Source organism: Apodemus sylvaticus, chromosome 5, assembly GCF_947179515.1.
Source record: "Apodemus sylvaticus chromosome 5, mApoSyl1.1, whole genome shotgun sequence".
Lineage (NCBI taxonomy): Eukaryota > Metazoa > Chordata > Mammalia > Rodentia > Muridae > Apodemus > Apodemus sylvaticus.
The window spans coordinates 95,885,577-95,900,089 of record NC_067476.1 but is presented as its reverse complement, the minus strand read 5'-3'; the positions used below and the strand labels follow the sequence as shown (position 1 = coordinate 95,900,089).

The window sequence follows — 14,513 nt, the reverse complement described above, 5'->3', positions numbered from 1 at the left end:
AATAAAGGAAACATTCTATCTCTTGCCCTCTCAAACAGTCAATAGTGGTTCCACTAGGGTGGTCTCCATGCACATAAAACATGGGCAGTGACTAAGAAATGAAGTGCTTAATATGATTTTATTGTAATGCATTTAAAGAGACCCACCTCTTTAAATGAATCACAATAAGCAGGCACTCTACTGGGCACTGTTATAGATGTTATAAGGCATTTCAAAGAAATCAGGTCAAGTCTGAGATTAGATACCCATGGAATGGCAAGGCCAGGTTTTGTACTGGATGCATCTAATTACAAGTGCTTCCTATTTTGTAGTGTTTGTTTTTTTTAAAGCCATAGTGTAGCAGTTTTCTTTTCTATTGAAACACTGAGACTGAAGAGATCACTTTAAGAAAAAAATCTGTTTTAATGCCTTTAGTTTGGTAATTCGATGCTGCTCTGGGTTTCTTTGCTGTGCTGGCTACTGTTTTGTTCCCTTGACACAGCTGGAGTCATCTGAGAAGAGGAACCTTGTGGTGGCTTGAATAAGAATAGCCCCTATAAGCTCACAGATTCATTGCTTGGTCACCAGAGAGTGGTACGGCATGAAGGGATTAGGAGATGTGTATGGCCTTGTTGGAGAAGGTTTGGCCTTGTTGGAGGAAGTATGTTACTGGGGTGGGCCCGAGCCCAAGTCAGGCCCAGTGGTTCCCTCTCTTCCTGCTGCTTGTGAATCCCCATGAATTCCCAGCTCCTTCTACAGTACCATGCCTGCTTGCATGCTGCCATGCTTCCCTCTATGCTGATAATGAACCAATCTCTCAAATTGTAAACAGGCCCAGTTAAATGTGTTCCTTTAAAAGAGTTGCCATGGTTATGCATCTCTTGACAGCAATAATAACTCTAAGACAAATCTCAATTAAGACAGAAAAAAACAGCCTCCATCAGATACCCGGTAGCCAGCCTATGGTATATGCTCTTGATGAATGACTGATGTGGGAGGGGAGGGCCCCACACACTGTGGGTTTCATTACCCCTGGGCAGGTGAACAAGCAAATAAGAAGCATCTTTCCATGGTCTCTACTTAAGTTTCTGTTTGTGGGTTCGTGCCTTGAGTTTCTGCCCCTACTTCCCTCTGTGATAGACTATGATTGGGATGTGGAAACCAAAATATAAACCCATTTCTCCCCAAGCTGCTTTTGGTCATGGAATTTTATCAAGGAAACGAAGACACTCTGCATCCTAGATCTTTTCATAACTAAACAATGAGTATCCAGCTGGATGGAAGGACTCTGGTAATCCAGACCCATGCCAGGCTGTACTACGATTAACGGATGCTAAAACTCCCAACAGCGACTAAATGTTCCGGCTGCCATCCTTACATACAATTGAGAGTCAGCACAGCCATAGCAAAAGGCTCAGGAAATCCGTAATCTAAAGCTAACACTAGAAATCATGTTCATATTTGAAACTAGAGCAGTGCTGACCTAGGGTATAGTGCTGATCAAACTACTGTTGGTAATATATTCCTCCCTGTCCCTAGGTTTTGTAATGACTTGGATCTGAAATGCCCTGGCCAAAGCTCATGAGTCCCTTGGTCCCTTACGATGCAGTGCTCAAAGAGGATTAGGGAGGTGGCCAGATTTTGTTCTAACTTCATCAATGGATTAATCTATTCAAAGGTTCATAGTGTGATGGGCTATTGGGCAGTGGTGAAAACAGAAAAGAGTTGGGGCCTAGATGGAGGAAGTGGGTCACTAGGGCATGCCTCAGGACATTTGGTTCCTTCCTGTACTAGCTAGTTTTATGTCAACTTGACGAAAGCTGCCAGGCGGTGGTGGTGCACGCTTGTAATCCCAGCACTCTGGGAGGCAGAGGCAGGCGAATTTCTGAGTTCGAGGCCAGCCTGGTCTACAAAGTGAGCTCCAGGACAGCCAGGGCTATACAGAGAAACCCTATCTCAAAAAAAAAAAAAAAAAAAAAAAAAAAAAAAAAAAAAAAAAAAAAAAAAAGCCAGAATCATCAGAGAGGAGGGAGCTTGGCTGTAGGCAAGCTGCAGGGCATTTTCTTAATTAGTGGTTGATGGAGAAGGCCTAGCCTGTTGTGGGTGGTGCCATCCCTGGGCTGGTGGTCCTGGGTTCTATAAGAAAGCGGGCTGAGCAAGCCATGAGGAGCAAGCCTGCAAGCAGCAACGCTCCGTGGCCCCTGCATCAGCTCCTGCCTCCAGGCTCCTGCCCTGCTAGAGTTCCTGCCCTCACTGCTTTTGATGATGAACTGTTCTATGGAGCTGTGAATGAAACAAACCCTTTCCTCCCCCATGTTGTCTTGGATTATGCTGCTTTATCACAGCAGTAGTAACCCTGGCTAAGGCTGTGCCTTCATGTCTCTCTATCCTCCCTGTCTGCCTACTGACTAACATGGGAAGGTGAACAGCCTGACTTGGCCTTGTATTCTCTGACATAACAGCATACCGCATCACACACCTAAAGTAATGGAGCAAACCGATCCCCAACTAGGGTCTCAGAAACCTTAGCGAACAATAAGTTGGATTTATGTCAGCGATCTTAATTGGAAACCTGCTGATCACAGTGTCTACATCTCAGCCCTGCTTCCCCCTCTGGGGAAGGACCTCTGGAGTGTTTGTTACTACAAGGCTGCATACACAATTTTCTAAACTGGAGGATATTCTGAGTGGAAGCCTCAACTGGAATAACAATCTCAAACCTGTAAGATTCAAGCCACACTGCCTGAGGAAAGGGGAAATCCTCTAAAAGAGAGGAAATCCAGAGTCCAGAGGGTAGGAACCGATGACTTGCTTACCCTGAAGAAACTAATAATTAATGAAAAACCAAGAGGCACATAAATGTTTTATTTTTATTATATATCCATATAGGTAGTATATAAATATATATTTAGATATATTTTCATTCATATTTCCAGGAAAAGAACTCTCCTTCCATGTAATGATACTATCAAAAGCCCCAGAACACTTGCAGGGAATAGGAATTTATAAGGAAATGATCCTAAATGTTGAGGGGGCCCAAATAGATAGAGTTCCAAAACTGACAAAGTCCAGTACTCAATAATGAGGAAATGATGAGACTGGAGCATGCCCTTGATATCACACAATCACTGAGAGCTTATCTGTTAAGACTTTGAAACAGTATGGGTAAGCCAGGAAGAAAGAAACTTGGAAAATGTGGCATGCTTACTTTAAAAAAAAAAATCCTCATTGAAAACAAGCATGAACAGTAAAAAATAAAATGAAATTTATTAACGTTTCACAGTGATGTCATTGGGCTGAGACGATGAGTTGTTTCTGAGCCCCCACAAGTACCCTCTCTATGTTTTAAATAGTTTTCACGGACTGTGTATGATTTCTGTAGTTGTAAAACATTAAGCAAAGACATAATTTCATTCACATAGAAGAAAGAAAACCAGGATTACATGGTTTATAGTACTTTAAAACAAAACCCGAAGAAACAAATACCAAGACTACAATCATGAAAGGAAAAAGACACAGCCTTTCAAAGTCCATTTGTGCACTGTTATCTTCCAGGCTGCCTATGAGTCCCGGTGTCCCCAGCAGCTTAAAATAATTCACCAGTAGATGTCACTGTTGCACTTAAATGAGTACATCCCAGCTTTGACTTTTCAAGTAAGGAGCAACTCCCTCTCTCCCTCTCCCTCTCCCTCTCCCTTTCCTTCCCTCTTCTCCCTTTCCCTCTCCCTCTCCTTCTCACTCCCCCTTTCCTTCTCCCTTTCCCCTCCCCTCTCCTTCCTCCTCCCCTCCCCCTGTCATTTATGTGTGTGAGCTGTGTGGGTGTGGGTGTGAGAAAGAGTGTATATGACAGAGAGTGTACATGCATGCATGCATGTGTGGTTGTCGCCGTGTGTGTGTGTGTGTGTGTGTGTGTGTGTGTGTGTGTGTGTGTGTGTGTGTGTGTGTATGTGTGTGTGTGTGTGTTGTTTGCATATACTTGTGGAGGCCAAAAGAACGTTATTTTCGCTTGAGCTGGAGTTAGGTTGTTTAGGTTGTTGTTAGATGCATGTGGGTACTAGGAACTGAAGCCAGAAAGCACTCTCAACCACTGAGACAGCTCTCCAACCCTTCAAACCTCTTTTTATGAAAACCAATGTCAAATGTCTTTCTGAGACAACTACAGTAACTATTATTGTGTGGTTATAAAAAATCCCCAAGTTCTACTGAATGGCTACTACCCATAAAAAACTGGCAGGTCTAACACCCCTATGAGAAGCCACAGTGTCACCTAGATGACTATAGGTCTAACTCACACCTGTGGTGTGTGTAGTTTCAGATTGGAATATAATAAAGCAGAGAATGAGATTGTGGGTGGGCATCAAAATTAAAGCAAAACAGAAAAGGCCACAGCAAGCTATGGGGAAGAGAGGCAAATGGCATGGTCTGGCCAACTCCATCGGGCCATCTAACACTGGGAGTGGCTAGCCCTGCCCAATGCTTTGTCCTGGAGAGTCAATGCTTCTGTGTCAGTGGATGTGGAAATGAATGAGAAAGGAGCAGCCTATGTTTTCAAATGGGTCATCCTGCATTTGGCAGGTTTCCCACCAACTTGTTGGACTGTTATTTGAGCAGCTGGAGAGAAAGAGACGTTTATAGATGTGCAATGAAGACAGGTGACTTGGGTTTCACTGGAAAGCGCCGAGCATATCTGTCAGTTAGCATATGTTATTCATAAATTTTTAGTACAATGATATTAAGTGACTAACAGCAAATGGGTTTCTTCCCGCAGGGAGGTTTCGGCATCACAGCTAATGAGACAGAGTACTCTGCAAAGAAACTACAGACACAGTCACCTTCTAGCTCACAGATTTTGCCTCGGTTTGCTGCAGTCCATTGATTTTTTTTTCCAAACAATGATCTACATATAGAATACAGCCTCAGCAATTTTACATATGCATTTTACATTAAGTCTGCATTAAATGAGCCTCTGTAGACCACAAAGAGCTACAGGATAAGCACAAAGATTTCCACTTACGTTGAGATCCAAGTATAATTCGCTTCTACTTGTCTTCTCTTTCTCTTCATGGAGCGGAAATGGACAGGGTGGTCCGGCTCTGTATCCCAGGACCCAAGCCCCTCCGTCCTTATTGGGAAGGTCTTTTGCTGTCTGCTCATTGGAGTTGTCGCAGGGAAAGCCTTCAGAGGCAATACCTAAGTGAACACAGGGAAGAGTGTCAATCACACAACCACAACAGGAAGATGAAATACAATGTCGTCAGCAAGTTTAGGGATTCTACAAGGCCCTCTCCATGCTCTGGCTTCACTTTCTAGTGCATACTTTTAGAGTTTACTGACTGTCCTTGAGAGGGCTTTTACTAAGTACTTTTTTGGGATCTTCAATCATATGCCCTTCTCACCAAAAAGTTGGTATCCTCGCTCTTTTCTATGCTCCAAAGTCCTGGGTGCCAGCCCATGTGGGGTGGTTTCTGCTCGTTCACCACAGAATCTGAGGAGGGGTGGGGCAATAGGGGCATGGACGTTTAGCTCTACCACCCTAGGGTGTCACCTAAGCCATGGCAATAATGTATTTGCTCCTCTGGAACTGAAGCTGTGCCTTATTTCTAGGGACAGACTCATTGTGCACTAAGCATGCAGGTCCATGTTTGGTGATGAGGGCGTGCTGCATGAGTAACTCGTTTGGGAATGACTTTTGTCATCTCCAGAATCATCAGCTAATTTCTCTTACCTAGACTATGTAAAGGTGACAATAGGGATATCTTCAAATTTTAACATAACCTAAAGCTGGGAAACACCGGTTACTCCCATTTGGGTGGGTGGGTGGGGACTGAGGCACAGAGTTGCTAAGCAACAGTATCAAGTTCTTAAGATCTATAAAGGAGAAAGCAATGGTTGGAAACCAGGCAGCTAAACACTAGAGGCTATGTTCTTAAAAACTATATATAGCCTCTGCCTGATATCCTTGAGATAGCAACACATGTCCTACGATAAAAGTATGTCACAGTCAGAAAGGGTATCCTTCCGTGCTTCTCAGTTAATGTCAGGTTTCTGAGGAATTTGAAATGCCCCTTGATGAAAAAAAAAAAAAAAAAAAAAAAGCAAGTGCCCTAAACCTATCAATTGGGATATCCCCAAACTTATTTGGTCATGAGATCCATTTAAAGGGACATCTGTTGAGCCAAGTATGTTGTAAACTATTAGCGCTCCACTGGAATGCAGTTTGGAAAATACTAGATTAGACAAGTATTTGTCTAATGGCAGACAAGCCTCCTGAGGCACTCACACTCCTGGTCCTCTTTGAATTCCTGGTAAGCAACCTCAGCAAAACCTGAAGCAACCAGGTAGACATTCAAGACTTAGACTCGGTGTCTTTTGCAAGAGGGATTGCTGGATATGCGATAGGGTATTTATTATGCATAATCCCTGTAAGAGAGGTGCTCTGGAAGTGATCCAAAGCCAGCTGAGGGCCTTGTCATGCAGAAAACCAGACTCATTAGTAATCTGAGCTGAGACTAACTCAGTGCACAAAGGGCTGTGAGGCAGCATGCCTGTCTCTTATGAGAGTAGCATTTGAAGAGCCAGAGAAGTTGAGGACATGTAAGGTGTGGATTTCTGTTAGCTTGTTCAGTTCGGTTCATTGAGTTTTAATCACACTTCCGAGTGAAGGTGACAGAGGTCGCAATGCTTCTAAAACTGCAACTGTAATGTTTTGAAGGCTGTTCAAAAACCACTTTCAGCTCCTGAGAAAAATGAGAGTCCAGGACCTCAGGAGTCTGCTGTCATCTCTGCAAATGTAGGGTATCTGGAAAGTGAACTCGGGTACTTTCTTCATAAGACCACAGTGCCTTAAGATGAGTCTCTGTCTGCTTGAGGCCTCCCATACCTACTGTCTACAGAACATGCAGACAGCTGTCCACCTGAGCTTTGACTTAAGGAGTCATGTCCTGGGGGCTGCCCCTAACTACTGTTCTCAAGGAGCAGGGGTCGAGGGATGGGGCAGGAAGCCAATGCCCAAAAGAACCTCAAAGCGCCTCCACAGACAACCCTGAAAGGAAATTATCACTGTGAAGACCCAAAGCTCATGAAGCTAGAGTGGTGGTGGGATGGCTTAGAACCTTTCTGTCCCTGCTGTTAAGAAAGAAGGAGACACACCCTCGTGAACCTATGGAGTGCTCACTTCACACCATCTCACTTCCTGAGTCGATAATTACTAACCAGACCCCTCTCTTAGATCCCTACACTCTTTTCCTTTAGGCTATGGAGTAAATGCTGGCTTTGGATGAAGGTCAGATGGATTAATGTAACTATGTAACACATAATATCTATCACAAAATACACTGTACAGTACACCAAGTAAGACATTAATTTTATCAGAGGCATATTGTCTGGTGAGACTAGATTTATTATTACAGTGTGAAGAGTGGAATGAAAAAGTGGTGAATTCACAAAATAGCAAAGGCTTGGTGTTCCCAGTAAAAACACACATGTGCATCTATGTTCATGTGCACACACACATGCACACACTCACATACCTGCAGTGTCTAGCCAACACCACATTAATGAGGTGAGGCATACAATCCAAGTCACTCTTTACACAGAGGAAAAACAATAGAAAGCTTAAGCAGAAACAATAAAAGTTAATTTAATTCTGGAGTTGATTTTCATTTCAAAGAGCCTATTATTGAGGCCTAGTATCTAACCAGACAATAGCCTATGAAGAAAACACGCAGAGAGGCCATGACTCGTGGTAACTCCGACAAGGATCATTAGGACATGAAAGGACCAGAGGAAAACACAGGTTATGTCAGAGTGTTATCTCAAAAGTTTGACAAACTAAGGACGAAGGACAAATCCAACTTTTCAAGAAAAATGAATAAGTAACAAATTTATAAAGTAATTTTTGAATACGGAGTTTTAATAATATAAATACAAATGACTTGTAAGATAATATACATGGCTATATTTATTAAAATAGGGCATCTCCATATTATTCTTTTCAGCTGAGTAAACAAAAAAGCAAAAAATGAAGCAAATAAATCTGTCAGCAGTCAACTGTCACTCAATTTCTAATTCACAGAGATTTTCAAGGTGTTAGATTTACATTTCTGAAACACCAAAAATCATCAACTTAATCAAATGTCTCTTTTCTTTAGTGCACATTATGTGTCTAATTTTATCAGGTATTTATTAGTTGTTTTGTTTCTCAAAGGCACATCAGCCCCTCGATTGAGCACATATACACACAAAGGTTAATTTGACAGGTGATCATGGTTAATAGGACACACAGCACAGATACACAAAGGGTAAGGTGGCTTACCTTTGAAAGTCTGTGCTTTCCCCAACCATTCAAATGATGAGTTGCACCTTGCTGATGCTAACCTACAGCATCAGCCTGGGGGCTGCTGTCAGTAATCAAAACAGTGGGAGCAGACAGAAAGAAAAGGTAATATGCCATTTACAATGGAGGCAGTATTCACAATCCACCTTCCCCAGATGCAATCAATCAGTCTCTCTGCCCGTGGTTCACAGATTGCTATTTGATTTCTTTGCTCCCTCCTTGAGTGGCAGTGTGAGTTCAGAATCTTCCTCTTGGCTCTGTGACTCCTATAAGAACCAGTGTTTCGTAGCCACACACATATTGGATCTGGCCACGAAATCTCTGGCTGAATGAGGCAAGGGGACACAGCTCTGTACGGAATTATACACATCCATACCTACAGCTCTGGCAAATAGGCTCATGGCTACCTTCAGTCAGACTCAATGCTCTATAGTATCACACCTCAACACCCCAACCACCACTACCACGGTGGGAAATGATAGCATGTAACTGAATTAGCAATGGGGATAGAATTCTGAGAAGAAAAAATCTTGTTGCTCCAACCCAGGAGAACAACGAGCAAGCACCACCAGGTCCTCACCACCACGAGATGGGATTGTGTCAGGAGGATGGTGTCTCCAAGTAGAAGTAGGCTGTTGTAGACCAGGAAGCAGGATGGAGTGGGAAGGAGGCTACACCAGTTTGAGAGTCTACAGGAAAAGGATCATAGCTACCAAATGAATAAAGTGTTTGGATGCCTAAAGTGATATTTAACGTCAAACTAAATGAAGCACTATTTAAAGCAGAAAAGGTTTTCTTGCCTGTCTTCCCAGCTACCCACCCATTCTACAGCTGAGGGAACTAAACCCAGGGAGGACTTCAGTATTTCCAGCACACTTAGTGGCAACCTTTGGATGAAAATTCCTAGTTCCTAGAGAGAAGCATCCTACGATACTTGCTGAAGGACATTATTTATTGCTAAACCACAAATGAGGATGCTGAGGTAAGAGACAGAAGATGGTGGGAGTGGCTAAGAGCTTGGGCTTTTGACCGCTGAGCTTGATTCCTGGCTTCCTCTAATACTAATTGCTTAACCATGAAGTGTCAAACATCCTTATGTCATCATTGCCTTACTAGTAAAAGTCAGATAATAAGGATAAGCCTGGCAATGAACTGGAATCCAAATTATTCTCTCCAAGGAAACTTCCGAGGCTGTGGGTGTGTGAAGTGCATGAAGGGTGCAAGTAAATCCTGGCTTAAAAATTATTAAATGCAATGGAGATAAATTAAATATCACATCTGCGAATGAAGGACAACTTTTTATCAAAGAAGTTGAAAAGAATCATTAAGCTGATAAAAATTTATGGAACATTCCAGTAAAGTAGTTCCCAAGTCTTTCTAGCACCCAAAATAGAAATCACATCATCTGATGTAATAGCTTCAGGTAAGTGGTTGATCAGCCAATCTCCTCATGGAGACACTAAGACATTTCTTCACTGAGGGTCAAATTCATTATCGTAGAGCCAAGAAAGCCTATTTATAAACATAACTTCCAAAGAAATATTATTTTAAAGAATTACATCAATATATACTAATAATAATTATATTAACTGTCTAATATGGCCTTTTTCCTGGGAAGGATATGGACTTGCAAATAAAGAAACTCATTTGTGAATATGGTTATGCTGAACATTTAACAAGAGTCACATATTTAAAGTAATACAAATTATGCTGAGAATGGGTAAAGATTGGGGGGAGGTACTTCTAGGTAAGATCTGGTGTAAAATCACTGAAAAATGTTTAGGAAGTCCTGAGACATTAAGGGCTTCTGTATACTCTCAGATAGGAAATGCTTAAGAAAACAGATGTTGGTACTTCAAATGTCTAAGTTATCAAAAACCTAGGTATGTTGGATAATAAGAAATATACTTACTAAAAATTCTGAAGTAAAGTCAAGAATACAGAAAGTATACAATTTTAATAACTAAAAGTAAAACTTATAACTTTTTTTCTTGTAAAAGTTGCACAGTTTGAAGGCTGGGTTAAAAGAATATGTAACGATTTAAAGAGAGATGATAAAGGAAAAATTGTAAACTGATAAGCATTGGATTATAAAACATTTATATGAATGAAGTTTTTAAAGATTTGTTTATTTTATATATGTGAGTACACTGTTGTTGTCTTCAGACACACTAGAAGAGAGCATTGGATCCCATTAAAGAGAATTGTGAGCCACCATGTGGTTGCTGGCAATTGAACTCAGTTAAGTCAGTGCTCTTAACTGCTGAACCATCTCTATAGCCACCATGAATGAAATTTTTAGAACTTCTTTGGAAACCATTTTGAGATTCAAAGAACTGAGAATATAAATAGCAAGATAAACAGGGGGGAATAAGTACCTTTTTTATTAATATCAATGATAAACATTTAAGGGATGAGAATAAAATACGGTTCTAGGCATGATGTAAAAGAAAGTATGAAAGTACGTTTCATTATTTCATTTGTGTAACCAAAAGAATGAAAATGACTGGTCCTTTGGGTTTAATACAGATTTTTTCTAATACAAAATTCTGATATCAATAGCTCTAGAGGTAGGTTGACATTAACCTTAATTGCATGCCAGCTGTTCTCCAGTTACCTGCACTGAGTTTTACCGGCAGCATTGGGGCTTAAGGCATGCCAAGCTGCCTGCTAATAGCTCTTCTAGCCAGAGAAGCATGGCCTATTGCCTTAGGTGTCCAATGTTCCAAATTCCTCAGAAGAACTGTCTGTCAGAAGTCTCTGTGAAGCCGTCAGATTCTCAAATCACTGTCTTGGACACCAGGATTTCCCAATATCTCTTCACCTTGTGCCAGTAACCTTCACTAAGCCTCCCAACAAACTGATTGTTCTAAGGGTGAGTAATGTCTGATATGAGGAATTTATTCTGCATCATACACTTTATATACATTACATGTGGCTGGGGATCTTCTCAATGACCCTGTAAGCTAGGCATAAAAATCTCCTGGGTTTAAAGATGGAAAAGTGGTGATGGGGAAAGTTAGCCTTGGTCAGGGCAAAACAAGAAGTGAGTAGAGCAGAACTCAGAGCCCATGTCCATTGCTAACTTCCTGCCATACACAACAAGACCATCTACAGGCAACAATGAGCTTTAGATGTCCAATGGAAAGCATCAGTCTAATCCCTGGGAGAGTAGAAGTGTGTGAGGTGAGCCACTCAACTGTCTGTGATTTCTGCCAAACACTGATTTCTGGATTGCAAAGGAAAAATGAAACAAGGCCCTGGCAACGTATCTGACATTTTAAGCTTTCTAGCATGGACGTTATTAGGAGCATAGGGATTGGGCAGAAAATATTCAAAGAGATACTAGCTTTAATTTTTCAAGTTTGAAGAAGGTTAGAAACCCATGGATTTAAATGGCCCAACTAACTACAAGCAAGACAAACACAACAAACTAGCAATAAACAAACTTGCTGAAAACCACTGATAGAAGGACTACTATCGAAGCAGGTAGGGGAAGCTGGACACTAGCACAAGCTTCCAATCAGAACTAAAAAGGGAGAAGACGGTGAGTGCTGGCAGCACTTCAGTGCAGTCAAAAGGAAGGGGAGAGGATGGCATAGGCAACTGGCTTTATTACAAAGTTATAACAATCCTAAATGTTTACTACTGAAGCCTAATAAAAGACCTTCAAAGTATGTAAAACAAAACTACCAGAAATGAATGGAGAAATATACAAACTCAAAATTATAGCGAGACACTTCCATATTACTCTCTTATTAATCACCATAAAAGATTGACAGAAAATCAGTGGAGAAGTCAGGAAGGGTGGCTTATTCTGGAAACTCCACCACTCAGGAAGCTAAAGCAGGAAGATTACCCGAGTTCAAGGTCAACTAAGTTCAGGACAGCCTGGGCTACAAAGTGAGAGCCTACCTCAAAAATAATACTGCAAAATCAATAGATATAAAGACTTATTTTATCTAATAAAACAAAGACCAGATTTTATCTAATAGTTATAAAATATCCCACCCAATAATTGAAAAATACACTTTTTCAGATATATGTAGAATGTATAACCAAATATTTAAAAGTTAGACAACATACTTAACCTCAAAAAAGTCACAAAAAAGGAGAGGATATTGGGATCACAATTAAAGTAGAATTAATGGGTAATGTATAGACCTTTCCAACACTGAATGGCCCTCCCTAACTCTTTTGGCTAGGGGAATGTTGCACACAGTGGATATGATCTAGAAAAGATCATATGCGTTCTGAACACTGCTATTGAAAGCCTTGGCTTTTCCCCACTGCTATGCTCCCAGGAATCTTTTAGTCTCTAGGGTTAGGCATATGTTGGACACTGGTCTTGAAGAAACAGGACCAGCTCAAGAGAAAGAACGCTGAATCTATTAGAGGTTCCTGGGAAGATAATCCTTCCAGCTCACTCTATAGTCAAGTTCCAGGTCAGAATCTTTACATACATTATTGGCCCAGTTAGCTTTTCAGTTCCAATGGCTGTCAGTTAGCTGAGAACTTCTAATACCGCAAGCAAGAAGCTGGAGAATAAAAGGAGAAACAGGCTGTGTAACTCCATGCCTACTGCACCAAGATCTTGAAGACTGCTTTCTTTCACAGTCATAGCTTCTACTGATTGTTGCTTGTCTATTCTACAGTTCTTGTCAGCTTTCTAAGATTGGAAATTTGTTTTCCCTTCAAGCCTAAGAGTCTTAAGGGCCACCCACTCATGTTTGTTCCTGGAAACCCATAAACCAGTGCTTGTTTTCTTAACTAAGTCATTCAGTTCATACACAACCTCTAAAAACTACCTTCAAGTCTGGACACACTAACTTTACTCTCTAACTTTCCATCAGGAACTCTGACAAATATTGGCGTTGGCAATGGTATCTATTTCCTGCCTTCTAACATGTTTATATTTACTAATCTACATAGGCCCTTTCTGTCTGCTACCCACAGTACTTATTTAGAATAATAGCAATAATGTGATCGGCCCATCAATTCTCCAGTGAGTTATCAATGTGAACAACCCCTTCTCATCTTCTGTTCTGACAGAAAAGAGGAAATTGACATAGCCCCCAAAAGGGAATGATGTAAATAACTATGCTACTGTCTTTCCCAGATTTAATTGGTACAAAAGGGAAGCATTTTAAAGATCAATAAAGTCACAGGACCAGAGCACTCCTCAGACATATTTGGCAGCAATACCACATCTGAATTACTGCTGCAATTGGCATCCCTGTGTAACTGAGCTTACAAAAGGCTAGCTGTTCTCCGAAAGTCACCTAGAGTCCTGACTAACCCTAAAGGAATTCCTGTGGCAAAGTGTTAAGGATGAATCACCATCTCTGTACTGTTCCAGTCTTTGATGTTGGCATAAATCTCTTCAGTTCCTTTATGGAGTAGCGTATGTCTACAAGAAACAGGGGAAATAATATAATGCTTTTTCTCCCAGAACACATAGGTATAAGGAGTTCACATTCATGCTCAAATGAATGTTTCAATTATGTTGACATAATCTCAAATTCATCTTACTTGCTTTTAAGTATTTTTGTTGTTTCTGATCCTCTCTTCAATATATAATATGATCCAGAAAACCAAGCCAAACCAACCAAACAACTACAACAACAATGACAACTAGCCACTGAAGCAACAAGAGAAGCTTCATGTAGGAGGATACGAGAGGTCTCAGGGTCTTCTCAGCATGTTTTGCTCAACTAAAGTGCCACAGTTTCTTTTCATTACCCCTCAAATCCATTTGTTCAAACATGAAATTAGTCCTAATCATGTTTAATAAATTAGCTTTCTTTTAGCATCATATCAATATTTGACCCCCCTCAAGGGGACTGTTGCAACCATCAGTGTGATTTTGCTATGTCTTTAGGCTATTATTGCACCAGAAAACACAGCTCCAATTTAAATTGCATGTCAGTAGAAAAATCAATGTACTAAGAGAAAATTGATTCCATAAGCCAAAATTTTTATGAAAGCAACTGATGCATAAAGTGGGTTAAAACTATACTAAGAACAGAACTGAGTTATCTTTCTTGGCCAAAAAGGACTTATCAATGCATTCCAATTCATGGTAAACCTTCACTGGGAAAATAGCAAATAGTAAAATAGGGATCTCACAGCCTGAGGCTACTGAGGAACCATAAATCAGTACAAGACTGTCAGCAATGCTTCAGTATAACGAAAAGGC

General features: G+C 40.9%; 1 protein-coding gene across 1 annotated transcript in view; it reads right to left on the bottom strand.

Annotated features, from left to right (window-relative positions):
- LOC127684892 (formin-1-like) overlaps positions 1-14,513 on the bottom strand; it is a 75,963-nt gene that overhangs the window by 2,159 nt on the left and 59,291 nt on the right. The window contains exons 3-4 of the mRNA XM_052181675.1: positions 5,376-5,464; positions 4,994-5,169 (exon numbers count right to left, since the gene is read on the bottom strand). Of these exons, the coding sequence (XP_052037635.1) occupies positions 4,994-5,169; positions 5,376-5,464 (265 nt within the window). The remainder of the gene's footprint in view (positions 1-4,993; positions 5,170-5,375; positions 5,465-14,513) is intronic.